Source organism: Myotis daubentonii, chromosome 2 (assembly GCF_963259705.1).
Source record: "Myotis daubentonii chromosome 2, mMyoDau2.1, whole genome shotgun sequence".
Taxonomy (NCBI): domain Eukaryota; kingdom Metazoa; phylum Chordata; class Mammalia; order Chiroptera; family Vespertilionidae; genus Myotis; species Myotis daubentonii.
The window spans coordinates 116,458,068-116,478,650 of NC_081841.1; the positions used below are offsets into that span (position 1 = coordinate 116,458,068).

The following is a 20,583-nucleotide window of genomic DNA, read 5'->3' on the forward strand; positions in this document are numbered from 1 at the left end:
TGGTAATTTTTTTTTTCCCACTGGTGGCTGCAGGATAGTTAACATCGAATATAACATGGTTTACAGAGGTATGCAGGTGAAAGATAGGAATGATGGGGTTGTTTTACCCCAGGCCTTGGGTGTTTATCTCTGGAGGTTTGGGGAAGAGATCATTCTGACATTTTAAGTATGTTATCTTAGACACGCAAAAACAATGGATAAGGTAAAAGACTAATTTATCATAAATAGGTGCTAGGACCTGACTTTCATTATAACATAATCAGTTGGGAGTTTTTATGATCAGAACATCCCCTGTGGTTACCTTCACTTATTGAGTTTGTCAGGTCTGCCAGGTAGTCCCCCCCTTTTTAAAAACTTTTATTTATTGATTTGTTGTTGTTTTCAGTGAGAGAGGAAGGGGTGGGGAGAGAGAGAGAGAAACATTATTTGTTGTTCCACTTAATTTTTGCACTCATTGATTGATTCTCACATGTGCCCTGACCTGGGATCCAACTCACAACCTTCGCGTATCAGGAAGATACTCTAACCAACTGAGATACCTGGCCAGGGCCAGTCTTTAACCATTAAGTATGTTAGCCATAGATTTCTTTATTTTTTACTTTTGTAGATGCTCTTTCTTGAGAAAGTTTCCTTCTATTTCTATTTTCCCAGTGGTTTTTAGAAATCATGAACAGATGTTGAATTTTCTTGTGCGCTTTTCCTGATATCTTGAGATTTTTCTTTAAAAAAACGAAAAATCTTTATTTTTGAGAGTATTATAGATGTCTCCCTTTTAATCTCCCCATTGCCCCCCTCCACCCAGTTTCCACCCAACCCCAAGCCTTCATCACCTTATTGTGTGTCCATAGGTAAAGCGTATATGCATTTAAATTCTTTAGTCAGTCTCTTCCTGGCTCTACTACCCACTTCCCTCTGAGATTCGTCAGTCTGTTCCATGTTTCCATGCATCTGGTTCTATTTTCATTAGATTCCTTGTTCATTTATTTTGATTTTTAGATTCAACTGTTGATAGATATGCATTTATTGCAATTTTACTGGTCATATTTTCTCCTCCTCCTCCTCCTCCTTCTTCTTCTCTTTCTTCTTCCTTCTTCTCTTTCCTTCCCTCCTTCCTTCCTTCCCTTCTCCTCCTTCTCTTTCTTTCTTTCTTTCTTTCTTTCTCTCTCTCTCTCTCTCTCTCTCTCTCTCTCTCTCTCTCTCTCTTCCTCCTCCTCCTCCTCCTCCTCCTCCTCTTTCTTCTTTTTCTTTTCTTTTCTTTTCTTCTCCTCCTCCTCCTCTTCTTCTCCTTCTTCCTTCTTCTTCCTCTTCCTCCTCCTCTTCTTCCTCTTCCTTTTCTTCTCCTTCTTTCTTCTTTTTTCTTCTTTCTTCTTCTTCTTCCTTCTTCCTTCTTCCTTTTCCTTTCTTTTTTTCTTTCCTCCTCCTCCTCCTCTTTCTTCCTTCTTCTTCCTCTTCTTCCTCTTCCTCTTCCTCCTCCTCCTCCTCCTCCACCTCCTCCTCTTCCTCCTCTTCTTCCTCTTCTTCTTCTTCTTCATTTCGTATGATACTGATTTGATGGTGATGAACTTCTTTAGCTTTTCCTTATCTGGGAAGCTCTTTATCTGACTTTCAACTCTAAATGATAGCTTTGCTGGGTGGAGTAATATTGGTCCTTTCTTTTCATCACTTTGAATATTTCTTGTCACTCCCTTCTGGCCTGAAAAGTTTCTGTTGAGAAACCAGCTGACAGTCTTACAGGTGCTCCCTTGGTAGGTAACTAACTGCTTTTCTCTTGCTGCTTTTAAGATTCTCTGTCTTTCATGTTTTGCATTTTAATTGTGATGTGCCTTGATGTAGGCTTCTTTGGTTCATCTGTTTGGGACTCTCTGTGCTTCCTGGACTTATATGTCTATTTCTATCACCAGATAGGGGAATTTTTCTGTCATTATTTTTTCAAATAGGTTATCTTGATCCCTCTCTTCTCCTTCTGGTGCCCCCATGATGTGAATGTTGGTACCCTTGAAGTTGTCCCAGAGGCTCCTTACACTATGTTCATATTTTTGGATTTTTCATTTTGCTGTTCTAATTGGGTGTTTTTTTGCTTCCTTATATTCCAAATGATTGATTTGACTCAGCATCCTCTACTCTACTGTTGAAGCCCTGTAAATTATTCTTTATTTCAGTTAGTGTATGCTGCATTTCTCTCTGGTCCTTTTTTATGTTGTTGATCTCATTAAGTTCCTTAAAGTTCTCATTAAGTTCCTTGAATATCATTATAACCATTGTTTTGAACTCTGTATCTATTAGTTTTTTGCTTCCATTTTCTTTAGTTCTTTTTCTGGAGATTTCTTTCATTTGTGACATATTTCTTTGTCTCTGCATTTTGGCTGCTTCCCTGTGTTTGTTTCTATGTATTAGGTAGATCTGCTATGTCTCCTAGACTTGGTAAGTATCTTCTAGGGCCCAGTGGCTCAGCCTCACCAGTTTCCTGAGCTGGGCACCCCAGCAGCACCCCTGTATGAACTATGTGCACTGTCATAAGATAGGTGAGCCTTGATTTGTATTGGTATCATTGGGAGGGATTGACCCCCATGCCAATTGGTTGTGGTAATCAGCTGGGACTATAGTTGAAGAGCTGCTGTGCAGGAGCCAACCCTATGGAACTGGACTTGGTTCAGTGGGGCTTTGGTGTTCACTGTGTCCACCCTTTCAGTGTCACTCATGAAAGTGGTAGGGTTGTAATCTCGTGTGGTCGAAGTTGATCACCAGTTGCACTGCCTCTGGGCCCTCCCAGGAGGTGCAAAGTCAGCCTCTGCCTGTGCCCTACCTGGGGCTACCCAGTATGAGCTACAAAGCAGTCTGTAGATGGCTGCTATTTATGTTGAGTTTGGAGGTGCCCAGGAGAGGCCAAGCTGTGAACCAAGGTGGGCTGTGGCGAATGCAGGGCCTGGGACCCCTTACTGAGAAGTACCTGGAACGCTGATGTCAGCTGCTACTTGTTTGAGAGATTTTAGGAAAATCCAAAGAAGAGGCAGGAGAGGCCAGTTATATGGAAAAGCCACTGGAAATGGCTTGGATGAGTCTGCAAGTAGGGAGGGTGTCTCAGGGATCACCAGGGTGGGTGAGAAGTGTAAGCCATGTTGAAGGAGATTCAGATATGGCCCAGCCTGTCAGCTCTATGATAGAGAGAGCTCAGCACAGAAACACTGGCCTCTTGCAGCACTTCTGTCTGGGAGAAAGCTACCCCTCCAGCTCTTGCCTTGATTCCAGACAAGGTAGTTCCTCCCTAAATGTCCCAGGTTCCTTTCAAACTGCAGCTCCAGCACTGGAGCTCAGAGGGAGTGAGTCCAAGTAAATCTGTGCGTGGGCCCTATAAGAGGAACTGCCTGGGACTCCCGCCGCCTTCATGTCACTCAACCACACTCCTCATTTTTACAGCCAGAAGTTATGGGGACTTCTTTTCCTAGCTCTGGAACCCTAGGCTGGGGGCCTGATGTGGTCCAGCGACCCTGTATTCCTCAGGGAAACCTCCATTGCTAACATATCCCTCCTAATTTTAAACTGCCACACATGGGTGTGGGACCAGCCAGGTCCACAGTTCCGGTCCTCCTACCAGACTTGATGTGCTTCTTCTTTAATTCCCTAGCTGTAGGACTTTCATTCAGCTAGATTTCAGGTGGTTCTGAAGGATGGTTGCTGTGTGTGTTAGTTGTAAATTTCAGTGTGGTTGTAGGAGGCGGGGAGTACCACGTTTGCCTGTGCCACCATCTTTACTGGATGTCTCCATAGCCCCCTTTTGTTCATAATGGGATGCTCTATCTTTTTCAGGATGTCAAAGATGATTATGTATTTGAATGTGAAGCTGGTAATCAGAAAACAAAGCTGACCATTTTGCAGTCACTTGGTGATCCACTTTACTATGGTAAAATTCAGCCATGTAAAGATGAAGAGATTGACAGCCAGATTTCTCCATCCCAGTGAGTTCTGTTAAATACATGTAATTAACAAAAACAATCATCAGAATTCATTTAGCAACTACTGATCAACCATTAATGAATAAAACTTCTCCCTTGGGGTTTCATTTGTTACTTAAATACATTAATTAGATTTGGCTTCCTAAATTTATGAACTACATATATTTAGTACAAGGTACCAGTATTTAGTTTTGTTTTTATTAGTTTTCTATTTTAATCAACTTGATAATGTTTTGAAAATAAGAAATAACAAAAAGGAGAAAAAAAGCAGGGACCAGATCTGTGTTGAATTGTTTATAAAGTCTTTATGTACACAAAATACTAATTGAAACTACAGCAGAAAGATGGATTTTAAAGAATAACCTCACAAATATCTAACTCAGCAGTTTTCAACCTGTGGTTCGCGACCCTTTTGGGGGTCGAACGACCCTTTCACAGGGATTGCCTAAGACCATCGGAAAACACATATATAATTACATTTTGTTTTTGTGATTAATCACTATGCTTTAATTATGTTCAATTTGTAACAATTGAAAATACATCTTGCATATCAGATATTTACATTACGATTCATAACAGTAGCAAAATTACAGTTATGAAGTAGCAATAAAAATAATTTTATGGTTGGGGGTCACCACAACATGAGGAACTGTATTAAAGGGTCGCGGCATTAGGAAGGTTGAGAACCAGTGCTCTAAGTAAACGTCGATGGGAGGAAACAGTAGCGGTCAGGAGTTCTCTGCTAATTTTTTTTACATTAGCAGTTTCTATTGTATACTGAGTTAGAAGGATCCGATATTTTTATTACCTTTATTTGTATAAATCTTCCCCTTAAAGATATATATTGGTCATTTTAAATCAATTTATAAACTTTTTTTTTTTTTGATTTTTTACAGAGAGGAAGGGAGAGGGATAGAGAGCTAGAAACATCGATGAGAGAGAAACGTTGATCAGCCGCCTCCTGCACGCTCCCCACCGGGGACGTGCCCACAACCAAGGCACATGCCCTTGACCCGAATCGAACCCCGGAACCCTCAGTCCGAAGGCCGACGCTCTATCCACTGAGCCAAAGCGGTCAGGGCAATTTATGAACTTTTTTTAAACACAAGGGAATAACATATATTCTTATTTTTAAAAATTGGTTAAGAAAGCTACCCAATTAGATTTGGCAAGAAGAAAATAAAATTTTTTTGCCTTTATATTAGGAAGTTGCTGCAAAAATGCTGTATGGTTTATTATCTTTCAGTCATTCTCCATATTCATAAATTATTTGATTTAATAACTATGAAGTTAAAGTTTGAGCTGCATTAACCAGGTTTTTTTTGTTTGTTTGTTTGTTTGTTTTTTACATTTTGTGTTTCAGCTCCTCCACAGAAGATCATTCAAATTGGTAATTAAAAAAAATAAACTCACTATTAAAATCTGTTAAGAAAACACATAAATGTCAAACTCTTTGAAGACGTAGCGAAGACATTTTTTTCTGAGTTGCCAGTAAACTATCTTCCTTGTCTAAAATATATTGTGTTCCTGCTATGTAGACTGATGACTTCTAAAACCATTGGTTGAATAATCAGCTGGGACTATAGCTGAAGAGCTGCTATAGGTTAAAGTGAAAAGAAGGCCTTGCACACAGTTCAGTGAATTTTGTTGTAGAACAGACACTTGTAGGGTTGTATAGCACTTGGTAACTTTCAGTCCAGATTATATTTTGATACTTAAGTTTATTGGCAAAATAAATCCTCCTTAAATTAAACCAGCCAAATTATTCACAATATTATTTATTTTGCAATGCCAAATTTTGCTATATATTTATTTTAAATTTGTTTCATATCTTGGTGGATTTTAATTTATTAAGTTACTGTCAGTAAAATATGGAAGCCTTCAAAAGTAATCCCAGTGCTCCCTAAGAGAACTCTTATCTAATACTTTTCTTTTTTTAAATATTTTAGGTTCATTATAGGATCAAAGACTGATGCTGAACGGTAAAAATACTAGCTTCTTTATTTTTGATCTAGATAGATATGAAAATCTTCCCTCTTAGAGGATAAAGAGTACTTCATTAGGAATCAGAAGTTTGATTTTAGTTATGCCATAGGTTTTACTAGCATTTAAAAAAATAGAATTAGGGAAGTAACAACTAAAAGAATAATGTTTAAAATAGAGCTTTAGTTTAAATAAAAAAATGTAGACATACCTATGGTAGGTAAGGAAGATGCTTTCTATGTAGCACTTTAATCAGAATGTTAAGTGAAGGGGGTAATTTTTTGACTGCTTATTGACTAAAAAATAACCCATGTAATTTCTGTATTTGAAATAAGATACTGAAAATATATTTTAAGATTGCTAATTTAAGTGCAAAAGATTTTGAGCATTAGCTTGTCATTGAAAAGATTAAAAGAGTACTTTTAACAAAAAGGTAAACTGTCAAATTTTAATTTTTGTGTTAACTTGATGCAACTTTTTAATTAACACTTCTTATTTTCTACATAATAAATTTATGTTTAAAAGAGTTAAGTAATTCTTACCTGTTGTTTTTTTCTTTTTCTAATATTTTAGAGTAGTTAATCAGTACCAGGAATTGGTCCAGAATGAAGCCAAGTGTCCAGTCAAGATGTTGCACAGCTCCAGTGGCTCAGCCAGCATGAGTCAGCTTTCTCCAGGGAAAGAAACAGAAGTGTGTGTTTGTTTTCTTTATTTTGTTTGTTTGTTTATTTTTTTATTAATTAAATCTTTATTATTGTTGAGATTATTACATTTGTTCCTCTTTTTCCCCCCCATAACTCCCTTCCACCCAGTTCCCACCCCACCCTCCTCCCTCACACCCCACCCACTGTCCTCATCCATAGGTGCACGATTTTTGTCCAGTCTCTTCCCGCATCCCCCTCACCCCTTTCCCCCCACAAGAATAGTCAGTCCACTCCCTTTCTATGCCCCTGATTCTATTATAATCACCAGTTCATTCTGTTCATCAGATTATTCACTTGATTTTCAGATTCACTTGTTGATAGATGTGTATTTGTTGTTCATAATTGGTATCTTTACCTTTTTCTTCTTCCTCTTCTTAAAGGATACCTTTCAGCATTTCATCTAATACTGGTTTGGTGGTGATGAACTCCTTTAGCTTTTTCTTATCTATGAAGCTCTTTATCTGACCTTCAATTCTGAATGATAGCTTTGCTGGGTAAAGTAATCTTGGTTGTAGATTCTTGGCATTCATCACTTTGAATATTTCTTGCCACTCCCTTCTGGCCTGCAAAGTTTCTTTTGAGAAGTCAGCTGACAGTCGTATGAGTACTCCCTTGTAGGTAACTGACTTTCTTTCTCTTGCTGCTTTTAAGATTCTCTCTTTGTCTTTTGCTCTTGGCATTTTAATTATGATGTGTCTTGGTGTGGTCCTCTTTGGATTCCTTTTGTTTGGGGTTCTCTGCACTTCCTGGACTTGTAAGTCTATTTCTTTCACCAGGTAGGGGAAGTTTTCTGTCATTATTTCTTCAAATAGGTTTTCAATATCTTGCTCTCTCTCTTCTTCTGGCACCCCTATAATTTGGATGTTGGTACACTTGAAGCTGTCCCAGAGGCTCCTTACACTATCTTCGTATTTTTGGATTCTTTTTTCATTTTGCTTTTCTGGTTGGGTGTTTTTTGCTTCTTCGTATTTCAAATCGTTGACTTGATTCTTGCCATCCTCTAATCTGCTGTTGGGAGTCTATATAATATTCTTTCAGTCAGTGTATACTTAATTTCTAGTTGGTCCTTTATCACAACCTCGAGGGTCTCATTAGATTTCTTGTAGATCTCATTAAGTTTATCGGCAGTTTCTAGAAAATTCTTGATAAACCATATAACCGTGGTTTTGAACTCTATATCCAGCAGTTTGCTTTCCTCCATTTCTGTCATTTGTGTCCTGTTTCTTTGTCTCCGCATTTTTTCGTGCTTCCCTGTGTTGATAAAGTGGTTTTCTGTGCTAAGTGTCCTCTAGGGCCCAGTGGTTCAGCCTCCCCAGTTACCTGAGGAGGACACTCTTGGTGCACCCCCTTGTGGGCTTTGTGCACAGTCTTGTTGTAGTTAAGCCTTGATTGTTGTAGGTATCACTGGGAGGAATTGACCTCCAGGCCAATTGGCTGTGAGAATCAGCTGTGTCTGCAGTGGGAGAACTTCTGTGCTGGAGACACCCCTCCGGGGCAAGGCTTGCTTCAATGGGGCTTTGGTGCTCACTGAGTCGCCCCCTGAATGTGTCCTTTATGGTTCCATGGACCTGCAAACTGGATGGTCCCACTCTGACCTCTGCGTACACTGGCTCCTGGATCTCTAGGGAGGTGCTAATCTAGCTTCTGCCTGAGGCTATCCAGCAAAAGCCTCCCTGCAGGGCTTGGGCAGGGCAGGTCCCAGGGTATCAACAGGACGGGGCTAGCAGTATGGCTGCTCTCAGAGGCCCAGTTTCTCAGTGTCTCGCCAATCGCTGCAAGCCCCTCCGAGAGAAAGCTGCCCTAGAGTTCCGACCGATGCCAGACAGTCCCGCTTCTCCTGTATGAGTCTGGGTCCCCAGAGGCTCGCCCAGAACTGGAGCTCGGAGCCTGAGACTCCCTCCCGATTGAAAACGACAACCCTGCCCTCAGCCGCCAGCTCACTCCGTGTGCACCTCTGTACCTTAGTATTTTACTTCCGCACTGCGCCTCCTCTGAGTCTCAGTATGCTTTTCTCTTTCCTTCTCGTTGTAGAATTTCCACTCAGCCAGCCTTCCTGTGGTTCTGGATGATGTCCGTTCCGTCTTTTAGTTGTATTTTTGAAGTGGCTGTGCGAGGCAGCAAAGTCCGGTGTTTACCTATGCCGCCATCTTGGTTTTTCCTGTTTTCTTTTTTATGCCAAATATTGTTTGTGTTGTTTGTTATTTGTGCCTAATTATTTCTCAGGTAATCTGTGATGTTATTTTTTGAGAGATGTAGCAATTGCTTTGTTTTTACTTTTAACTTTATATTTAACTTTTTTTTAAAATATATTTTATTGATTTTTTTACAGAGAGGAAGGGAGAGAGATAGAGAGTTAGAAACATCGATGAGAGAGAAACATCGATCAGCTGCCTCCTGCACATCCCCTACTGGGGATGTGCCCGCAGCCCAGGTACATGCCCCTGACCGGAATCGAACCTGGGACCTTTCAGTCCGCAAGCTGATGCTCTATCCACTGAGCCAAACCGGTTTCGGCATATATTTAACTTTTTATAATGGAAATTTTCAAATATACACGAAGGTAGAGCAAAAGGTGTAATGAATCACCTGGCTTCAGTAGTTACTACTTTTCTGGAAAAGATTTAAGGATTAAGCTTTGTTTCCATCTTACTCCTCTGCCCCTTTCTCACAAACTCTTTCTCCCCATTCTCTTACTCGGAAATTTTTCCTTCATTGTTTCTGTTTAAGATGTCCTTATTTGAAATTTATTCTTTTGTAACATCTGTAATATTCAATCTCTATAACCACTGCAAGTACTTTGCAGTTTTAAAATGTTTTTTTTTCTGCCCAGCTCAATGGATAGAGCATCAGCCTGCAGACTGAAGGATCCTTGGTTCTATTCCAGTCAAGGGCACATGCCTGGGTTGCGGGCTCTATCCCCAGAAGGGGGTGTGCAGGGGGCAGCCAATCAATGATTCTTTCTCATCATTGATGTTTCTATCTCTCTCTTCCTCTTCCTTCCTCTCTGAAATAAAAATATTTTTAAAAAATAAAATGTTTTTTCTTCTGGGAATTATAGTGGTATTAATTTATGAGATACTTAATTGTAACAAGTATACTTAATGTCATTGTTTTTTACAGCCTGAGACTGTTTCAGTTCAGTCTTCAGTACTAGGGAAAGGAATAAAACATCGACCTCCACCCATCAAACTTCCCTCAAGCTCAGGAAATAGTTCCACAGGTATTACATTCCTTAATTTTCTGTATTCTAGTGTAAGAAATAGCATATGGTCATAACTTGTTTTTAAAATTTTACTCATATTTTGATTTTCATAAAATTTTGAATTATAAGAAACAATTTTATATTCTAGGTAACTATTTTACGCCACAACAGGCCAGCAGCTTTCTTAAATCTCCAACTCCTCCTCCAGCTTCTAAGCCACCAAGTCTTTCTCGAAAGTCATCTGTGGATCTCAGTCAAGTTAGCATGCTTTCTCCAGCTGCCCTGTCACCTGCCAGTTCATCACAAAGTGAGTCCTGATTTAATTCTGACATTAACTCTTCATAAGCTTTAGCTTTAGTGTTTCTTAGATAGCTTTTTTGACCAGTGAAATAGTGAGATCTGGATGAACTGTGTACCCAAAATGTATAAGTTTTGATAATCTTGAGGCAAATCTCTTGTTGATTGTATGTATTATGTGTTTAATATAATTCTATTTGTTTTTCTATATTTATGTATGCACCTTGTGTAAACCTTTCTTATAGACTTACAGCCTATACATCTCCTTTTAAAAAATCTGGTAGTTAGATATGGCAATAAGATTCCAAAATATTTTTTATTTCATTTTATCCTAGGGTCACTTTACATTTTATGTAAACTCTGGGGCTAATATGAAAAAAATGTCATAAGAGTTCTTGTTGCAGTCCTGTCTTTGTATATGTAAGAAGCCAACTATTTCCAAGGTGGTGATACAATAAACCGAAAGCCAATTTTTCTGAAACACTCTACACTCTTATAAATTGTCAGTTAGTAAAACGTGATGATTATAAAGCATTATTCTGAAGATAACTAAAATGTAATTTTTAGTACTGAATACTTTTTTTTATCATTAAGAAGAGTTTTATAAGAATTCTTTTGGGAGAATTTCTTCAAATTAATAAATATCTGAGATATTTCAATCCCAATTTGCAAGAAAGCATTCCAGTTTTTTAAATTTTTTTTTATAGGTAACTAAAGTGTGCTGAAAGTTTTAGTACACTGCACAGTGATAGGGTGGTCTTCTCATTAGATATAAACATCTTCATCTTGATAGCTCAAAAGGTGTAATTTTTCTGCCTTCTTGTTTTGCACAAAGAAAAATATATCAATTTCCTGAAAGTCTTATTCACACTTCTTATGTTGTGGGTATGAATTATGCTAATCTGCACACAGTTGTTACTTTAAGTAAGGGTTGAGTGACAGCTTCTGGACATTCACATTTCTTTCCTTTCTTTCTGCAGGACATGAAAGCTAAAAAAGAAAACACCTCAAGAGCTTTTGGTTTTACTTTTTTGGTTTTTGGTTTTTGTTTTTTCTTAAAAAGTTGATAAACTGTGCATACTTCATTCACAACAGATTTTCTGTACATTCTACAATTAAATAGAGTACACAGTTACTGTTAAAGATGCAGTATTATCTATCAAATATTTGCTTTATTGCTGTGTTTTGTAATTTGCTTGTCAGGATAAACTTGATGTGTTAGGACCTAAACATGTATATTTAGGTACCAAATATGACTGTTAACCATATGTAATTTATTAAATATGTTCAGTGTTTATCTCAGACTGTTACAGAAAATAAGCAATATTTTTAAATGAAGTCCTAAATTAGTGAAATTGTGAATAACAAAAAATTAATTTGAATTCCTTTTAAACTTTTTAGACCAGAGGTAGCATATAGGAAAATAACTTAAATGGGTAATGTGGTAGAATACAAATGTATATTTTTACTATTACTATAATAACATCTGATGGGAATTTTAGGTGATATACTGCATCCTTAATTGTAATTGAGTGTAGCAACACTCATGTATCATGTGTAGAAATTTTCACTTGCAGTTAACTGCTTAAAAAAAACAAACCTGAAACAAATTGTCAGTGCTAAGTAAAATTCCATTAACCTTATTTTTAAAAAGACTGGCCATTTATAACAACCTAGCAATTTTTATTTTTCTCAATGAGCAGGATCTGGAACTCCTAAGCCATCTACTCCTACACCAACCCTTTCATCGACCCCACACCCTCCTGATGCTCAGAGCTCAACTCCTATTACCCCTTCAACTACCCCTACTCCCCAAGATTCAGGCTTCACCCCTCAGCCCACTTTGTTAACTCAGTTTGCTCAGCAGCAAAGGTCTCTGAGCCAGGCAATGCCTGTAACGACCATTCCTCTTTCCACCATGGTAACATCTATAACTCCAGGAACCACAGCCACCCAGGTCATGGCAAACTCTGCTGGACTTAACTTCATCAATGTAGTGGGCTCTGTTTGGTAAGTCTTCATTGATGCCCTGATTTTTTCAAAAGGTATTCTCACCAATCTGAATGAATTCTCATTGTGAAATTAAGAATAAAATCATGTTACTGAAACTGAAAGAAAATACTTTAAATATGGATAGAAGCTATCTCAACCAAGTATGTTTTAATTTTAGGTAATACATCTGTTTATGTGCACTGATACAATACTATTACATATTGACAGTAGCTTAGATTTTTCTGTTCGTCTTCTGTTACTATCTTTTAATGCTTTACTCTTTGAAATTATATTATAACCTTGATTAATATGCAGTATGTGTACTTAATTTTAGCTAACCTTGCTGTAACTTTCTAGTATAAAAAGGAAACAGCCTTGAAATTAATACTTAGGATAGAATTATCTAATTGGTTTAATAGTGGTGGTGTTTTTTCTTTTTTTAATGTAAGGAATTAAGTCTGATTTTATTTTTATATATTGTAAGTTTAATGCTTTGTCTATTCTCCTGTAGTGGAGCTCAGGCTTTGATGAATGGTTCAAATTCTATGCTGGGCTGTAACACTGGTGCCATAACTCCTGCAGGAATAAACCTGAGTGGCCTTCTCCCCTCAGGAGGTCTGCTACCAAATGCATTACCTGGTACAATGCAGGCAGCTTCTCAAGCAGGTCAGAATATTGAATATAATAATCTCCTTAAAAAATTAAAATACATGCTGATGTAAAAATGTCATTTTAATGCTGTTATTAAAAATATTTAACATAGTATCATGTCAAAAAGGCTCTTTTTAAAGCAAAGTCTAATGTTGAAAGCCTTTAAAGTTCTGATATTTAAATTAAAAATCATCTAGCAATCAACTTCTGGAAAGAAACTTGATAAGCCTATAAATCTTTGCAAATTATATCTTTGCCTTCTACACATTATAATAAAGTTAACATTGATAGTCTTATTATTATCAGTGTAGTCTTACTCCGGTAAAAGGAATGTATCTTGAAAACATATATTGTGCAAGAAAGGTGACATAGCATGGCAATTAAAAGCCCAGGTTCTGGAGGCAGACTGCCTGAGTTTGAATCCCAGTTGTGTAACTTAACTTTTTGTGTAATCATGGGAAAGTTACCTTTGTGCTTCACTTTTCTCATAAATAAAATAGGGATAATAATAATACCTTATTGCCTCTTAATTATGAGCATTAAATGAGTATATACAGATGAAGTGCTTAAATTATACCTTAGACCTAACCATTAAAAAATCTTCGCTACCATCAATAGTAGTTTTATTGTAGTAGTAACTGTTAATTCATATACTGGAAAACAGCTATAACAGCTTGTGCTATTTTTTAATGCTCCTTAAGAAAATGTAATGTAATATCTTGGCACAATCCAGTTTTCTGCTAAGAAAAAATTTAATAGGAAAAACAAACTTGACATAGTAAGAAAATTAATCAAAAACTTTATATGATTTAAGATAATAATTTTCAACCTTTTTTACCTCATGGCACACATAAACTAATTTCTAAAATTCGGTGTCAGGCACACCAAAAAATATATTTTTGCCGATCTGACAAAAAATAGGTATAATTTTGATTGATTTACAAAAAGAAATAATGATAGTAATTACCTACCCTTTTTGCTACAAAGTATCTAGCCCTGGCTGGGTTGCTCAGCTGCGTCACCCCATACATCAAAAAGTTGGGGGCTTATGGGGGAAAAAAAAAGGAGACATATGTACTACTATTTGTAATACTTTAAACAATAAAATAAAATTTAAAAAAAAAGTTGGGGGTTTGATTCCTGGTCAGGGCACACACAATCCCCAGTTGGGGAGCATACAGGAGTCAACCAATTGATGTTTTGCGCTCTCTCTAAAAAATAAAAACATATTCTTGGGTGAGGATTAAAAAAAAATCAGGTGCCTATACTTGTATATAAGGATTTCTTATACCAAGAATTGACCAATCAGATGCAACCTTATGATACAACTCTATAATATGACATATATTTATGGTTCAAGACAGAGCATTCACACCAGATGGCTATTGTTGTGTAGGCTGTTGTCATTTGTTTTATTTAACAATCTAGCGAAAAGAGGTCCGTACCCCTTGCATGTCTTAAATATTCTTGCAGCATATCAATTGAAAATCACTGACTTAAGAGAGCCCAAAGAATATCATACAAGCATGTTAACATATTTCTGTAATTTCCTAATTTTGGCTGATGTTATTTTAATATGCTATAGTGGTGGAAGCACTGGAAATGGAATCAGATGTTGAATTTAGAATGTTCATGTTTACATGGCTTCAGATGCTAAAACTGTGGGTCCTGAAAGAAGTCAGTTTTTCTTCCTTAGATTCCATTTCATTTGATGTAAAGTATGGGTAACTTTCTCTAACTACAATAGGTATTTCAGATAAATAAATGAAGTGCCTTTGATAAGCAATAAGCATTATATAGTTGTTATTTACCTTTAAAGGGAGTTTTGTCAATTCTTTTCATGAGAATTCCCAAAAGTAAAATCAATAGTGTCATATTTTCATCTGATTATGCTTTTTTTAAGTTTCTTATACAAAAATTTCCTGCCTCTTACCTTTTTATTATTTACTTACTTATCTGTTCATTTATTTACTTACTTAATCTGAGACTGTTTTTTATTGATTTTTAGAGAGAGAGAGGAATGGAAAGAGAAACATCTGTGTGAGAGAGAAACATTGATCAGTTGCCTCCCTTATGTGCCCAGACCAGGAATCAAACCTGCAGTGCTCCAACCAACTGAGCTACCTTGCCAGGGCCTGCCTCTTACCTTTTAAAATAAAATTTGCTTAGCAGACTAGGTACATTTTTAATTAGTGTTCAAATTGGTATATATCGTTTGTGAGAAAAATATACATGTACTTTGAGACCAGGGTCAGCAAATAAAAAATCTTACAGTCTAAAGTAGATTTTACATTTTTAAGGATGTGTTTAAAATGTAAAGAAAAATGAAGAGGAAGAATATCCAACAAAACTTAGTCAGTTGGCCTACTGAAAAAGTTTGCCAACCCCGATTTATGATGTGCTCTATGTTGTCACAAAATCAACAGTATTATTTCCTATTAGTTTGACCCTATAAACAAAAATCATTGTACTTTAGTATTATTCATATTAGCATTTGTACTTTAAAATAATTGCATGGAGCACACTGGTTCTCAGAGATATGGTTGTTATGATTATTGTGTACTATATAGTATATAGCACTTAGGAATGTCAATAGAAGCCAACACCTGAAATATGTTTGCCATAACTGTGCTAGTTTAATTATATTTATGGCTTCTGCCTATGTCTAGATAACTTTTTCCAGCTAACAGTCAAAATAGTGATAAAGAAGTCTCAGTTTCTCAAATATAGAATAAAATGTACATGTATTGCGCACATCTTTGATCTCAGTATTGATGGGTATTGTTTTTAAGATCATTTTAAAAGTATAGAAAATCAAGCAAATCTATGCAGAAAGTACTTAAAATGCTATATTAGTATAAAGTGTTTTCATGTTTAATAGTTTTAATTCCCTGTTATAACCAGGAATTGTATTTAATAGGTGTTCCATTTGGTTTAAAAACTACTTCAAGTCTCAGGCCCTTGAATCTACTTCAGGTAAATCTGAAACACTGCTCTTGATTAAAGTTTTCATACTTTGATTTTTTTTTGTAACAGTGCATACCTATATGTGTCAGCATTTGAAATTTTGAGATGGTTCAGAATCTTCTGAGGATATGATTATAATTGCTACCTTTGTATGGTTGAGAGGGTAGGAAGAAAGAATGGGTGTCCTGCATATTACACTTTCATTGACCTCTGTCAAATCAAGAACTCAATGTTTTGATGCAGAGAATTGACAACTACAAAGTGAACAGTTGCCTACAATAGCAGTAGTACCTATACTTAAAAAATAATTCCTTTCTCAATAAATATTTTGTGTCTACATATATGTAGTACTTTTTGCTTACAAAAGATTTTGTACTTGAATAGAGGATTTAAAAATAGCTTTGTTCTTTTCCTGAGGAGAATGATTTCTTAACACAGTGCCAGGCACCTAAGAATCATTTGGTAAATATTCGTTAGATTACAATTTGTGTCTAATGATGAGGCTTTTCTTATAAATGATATCAATGCCAACATAGGCAGCATATAAAGAGAGATCAAAAGTGGAGATTTCATACATGTTGAGTGTGAACTTAAAATATTTAGAGTGTTAGGCTCTAGGTCCTTTGTAAGGTTTGGACTCCATTATTATCCCAGGTTGGAAATTTATAGGATTATCTACAGAGAATTTAGAAAAGGTAGACAAGAACATAAAGATTTAGAGTCACAAAATTGGGAAATAACAGTAAAAGACAAATCAACTCAATCTGGTATCCTATATAATAAAAGCGTAATATGCAAATTGAACAGCAAAATGCTTGGTCGATATGACGCCCGGTTGCTATGACGCGTACCGACCACCAGGGAGCAGACTCTCAATGCAGGAGCTGCCCCCAGCCCACAGGCCCCAATGCGGCAAAGGCGGGTGCCAGTGGGGGGCCCTCAATCACCCCACCGGTCACCCCATAAATCAGCTCTGAACGCCAGCCAGGCCTAGGGACCCTACCCATGCACGAATTTTGTGCACCAGGCCTCTAGTTCAGAAATAAATCAGGAAATGTGTTTAGAGCCAAAACTTAAAACTTCTTGTCCAAGTTTCAAATACAGTGTTACTATATACAGACTATAATTACAGAACAATTTACTTGCAATATGGACAAATCACAAATCACATTGGTTTATTCAACTTTCCTACATATTGCTGTTGGAATTTCTGTCAGGGATTAGTCTTAGTGAAAAGAGGAATGGAATTCCTTAATAGAACTGATAATAAAGAATAATGACAAAGCCACCATAAAAATTAATTTTGCTACATTTATTATCTAACTGATTGAGGAAGGAACATCTGACCTGTGCTGTGCCCAAATTTATTTAACAATAAGCTGTGCTGGGTGTAGAGATTTTGACCCAAGGACACCATTTTTATTTTTTTACTTTTTAACTCTACAGATCTCAGAATTCTGTATTTGGTATTTATTTGGACTGTTCTTAAGGACTTCAAAGGGCTTATAATTTAAACCCCTATAGAATAAAAAAGAAAAACCATTTGTTTCCTGATTCATTTGAGATTTCTAGTTTTAATTTTTAACATAAATTTTTCTGAATACTTCTTTTTAAAACCTTTCCTTAATTTAACTTAATTTAGATTCTGAATGACAAAGCTGGTAATGTCTCCAAACTAAATATGGACATCTAATGCACTTTCTTTTCAGCTTTGGAATTTCTCACTATATTATATAAGCATCCATGAAGTCCTGGGATTTGGCAAAGCTAGAACAAATTTTGAGAGATGAGTTTTCATAAGTATGTCTCTGATTTTCACTGGCTTCTTGTTTACTTTCTAATGTACTTAATGCTGTTTTGTATTGAGGCATAAAAAATTTAAAAGCCATGTGCATATTTGTATATGTCACTAAATTGAAGCAGAATGATTTGATAGTGTTAACATATTTGAGAGCCCTTAGTAATAACACTTAAAAATTGTTTTCAAACCTTTCTTTTAAAGGGCAGAGATGTTTACTTTTATTTTTGTTTACCTCTGTTTCCTCAATATCTAGAAGAGTACTTGACACATAGTGAATGTTCCAAAAATACTTGTGGAATAAAGAAATTTAAACAATGTGAAATTGATTAATTCATATTTAAATTCTTAATAGCTTCCAGGTGGTTCACTAATTTTCAACACTCTGCAGCAGCAGCAGCAGCTCTCTCAATTTACACCCCAACAACCTCAGCAACCCACAACTTCCAGTCCTCAACAGCCAGTGGAGCAGGTATGTGCTTTACTAGCTTTCCATGTTTTGTATTATGGAATTGTAACTTTATTTCGTACTACAGGCCCGGTGCACAAATTTGTGCACAGGTGGGGTCCCTTGGCCTGGCCGGCGATTGGGCTGATTTTGGGGGCTGGCTGGCCCGAGGGAGGCGATTGGGCTGATTGTGGGGGCTGGCTGGCCCGGAGGGAGGGACCGCGGGAGGTTGGCCGGCAATGGGAGGTTAGCTGTGGGAGTGCACTGACCACCAGGGGGCAGCTCCTCCATTGACCATCTGCCCCCTGGTGGTCAGTGCACATCATAGTGAGTGGTTATATTATGCTTTGATTGGTTGAACCTGATGACTGGATGACCGGACACTTAGCATATTAGGCTTTTATTATATAGGATTTGTTCTTGCTAATTCTTCTGAAATCTTTTCCTTATGTTACTGTTTTTATGAGTCTAAAACTGATATTTTTTTTGTCCTGTAAGGAAAATATTAATTTCTTCTTACCAACACAAATGGTTTTTCTTTTTATACAACTCATGTATGATTTTTATTTAGGGTTCTGAACAAGGCTCAACCAGTCAAGAAAAGGCCTTATCTGCTCAGCATGCTGCTGTTATTAATCTTGCTGGAGTAGGAAGTTTTATGCAGTCACAGGCAGCTGGTTGGTATCTTCATGACTTCATATGTTGAGTTTACTATTTAATCTAGTTGGGATCTCACCTTTTAAAATTATTTTTCCTTCTCTTGCAAGCATTAAGTAGGAAAAAGTATAGGTATACTTACTTGCAAACTATTAAATCAATTTATTGATAGCCCTCAGTTTTTTCCCACTGACAGTTGATTAATTTAAAGTGATTCTACACTACATATATTAACAGTTGTGTTTTCCTTGTGTTAGTTTGTTGGCAAAATTTTATACAATTATCCAACTTACTAAGAAGCTACCAAAGTTGTTAACTCCTTAGTTTTTTCTGGGCATTTATATATTGCATAATATTTTTTTCTCATTCTGGTATCTTGTACTTGCATGAATTAAGATATAATGTCAGTAAATGTAACTTCTATAAGCCACTTTTTGTCATTTGTAAGAAAGTGAGATTATACTAAATGACTGCTTACCACTTCCAACAGTAAAATGGTGAACCAGTTATGGTGAACCATAGTCTTTAGTGAAGATTATCTTGTCAATTGAAAATAGTAATTACAGAGTTTGAGGATTAAATGAGTGAGATCATGTCAACATTTTGAATTATCATTGGTGCCTTTATAATCATATACAGGTAACTCCCAGTGTCTGAATTTAGAATAAGCAAGGTCTTACATGTAGAGATTTAGAGCTAGAGAATTTTTGAAAGTTATTTTTATAATCCTTTACCCCCCAAGATATATATTTTGTAAAGTTCTTATATAATTTAGTGGAAAGAACTCTAGACTGAGAAATCATAAAAATGCTCCATGCTCCAGACCTGCCACTAATTGCCTGAGTCATTCAAATCATCTACACCTGAAATTTCTTCCTTTTTACATTGAGAGGGTTGAACTAATTATTGTGGTCCCACTCAGCTCAAAAAGTAATAATGCACAGGCTCAGTTCACCATCTCTGTTGCTACTAATATAGGCTGATACTCATTGCAGTATTTTTTAATAGCACTTGTTTACCAGTTATGTCATTATGGTAGCTTGGATTTCTCCCCCCTTTCCTACTTTATTAATTATATTTTAAAATAAGTCATGTATTTTACATTTTACAAGAAAGCCTTCTAAACAAAAAGCACTGTTACCAAATTTCAGTGAGATGCAGGAAGAGATACAGTGCTTAGCACATTTGCACTTCCTTCCCCTTGTATGTCCAGGAAGTGCCCTCAACTAACAGGAGACTAAATTTATTCTGAAATGTCTGATTTGATACTTAAGATTAATCATACTGATAACTCTTCTATTTCGTTTTCTGTGTTGTCCTTTTCTAATCCTGGTAGCCTTCAAACTTTTGACTGGCCTGCTTTCCCCTTCTCCTCTCTGTAGTGTTGTCTCAGCTTGGCTCTGCCGAGAACAGACCTGAGCAAAGCCTTCCTCAGCAGAGATTCCAGCTCTCCTCTGCCTCCTCTGCCTTTCAACAGCAGCAGCAACAGATACAAGTAATCCAGCAACTTCACTCTGATTACATTTTAAAGATACTCTGCTCCAAAAGTACCTAAAAAAACCTTAGTTTTATTTTATTGTCTTTTAAGACTATATAGTAATAGATAGTTTAGCAAATTTTATTTAAGTGTGACATTTTAGCCAGTCAGATTGGAGCACTGAATATATTTTGTACATTTAAGCCATACTTAATATCTTTCATGAAGTGCTGGTGGCACATTAACATTCCATTTTTCTAGTTTGCATTATATTTTGAAATAGACAGTTGTCAATGCCAATGGTTAATTTGTACTGCAGAAAAAGACAAGAATGCCAGTGTTCCTATTAGTAAATGTCATACCTGTTTTAGAAAAATGTCATTCCATTATCTCAGGAAGTCAGCATATTGTAGTTGACTATCTTTTATATGCAGGGTGGTTTATATTGCTATAAACT

General features: G+C 36.6%; 1 protein-coding gene across 22 annotated transcripts in view; it reads left to right on the forward strand.

The window, feature by feature from the left end:
• SUPT20H (SPT20 homolog, SAGA complex component) overlaps nt 1-20,583 on the forward strand; it is a 52,202-nt gene that overhangs the window by 29,184 nt on the left and 2,435 nt on the right. For 6 of the 22 annotated variants that reach the window (XM_059684351.1, XM_059684350.1, XM_059684349.1 and 3 more), the window contains 12 exons: nt 3,805-3,953; nt 5,314-5,340; nt 5,900-5,932; nt 6,507-6,624; nt 9,758-9,857; nt 9,988-10,146; nt 11,840-12,146; nt 12,640-12,794; nt 15,700-15,755; nt 17,900-18,016; nt 18,564-18,669; nt 20,032-20,144. In XM_059684351.1, the coding sequence (XP_059540334.1) occupies nt 3,805-3,953; nt 5,314-5,340; nt 5,900-5,932; nt 6,507-6,624; nt 9,758-9,857; nt 9,988-10,146; nt 11,840-12,146; nt 12,640-12,794; nt 15,700-15,755; nt 17,900-18,016; nt 18,564-18,669; nt 20,032-20,144 (1,440 nt within the window). Of the gene's footprint in view, nt 1-3,804; nt 3,954-5,313; nt 5,341-5,899; nt 5,933-6,506; nt 6,625-9,757; nt 9,858-9,987; nt 10,147-11,839; nt 12,147-12,639; nt 12,795-15,699; nt 15,756-17,899; nt 18,017-18,563; nt 18,670-19,985; nt 20,145-20,583 lie in introns of those variants that run through there. The other 16 variants (XM_059684355.1, XM_059684357.1, XM_059684356.1 and 13 more) reach the window with 11 other exon arrangements.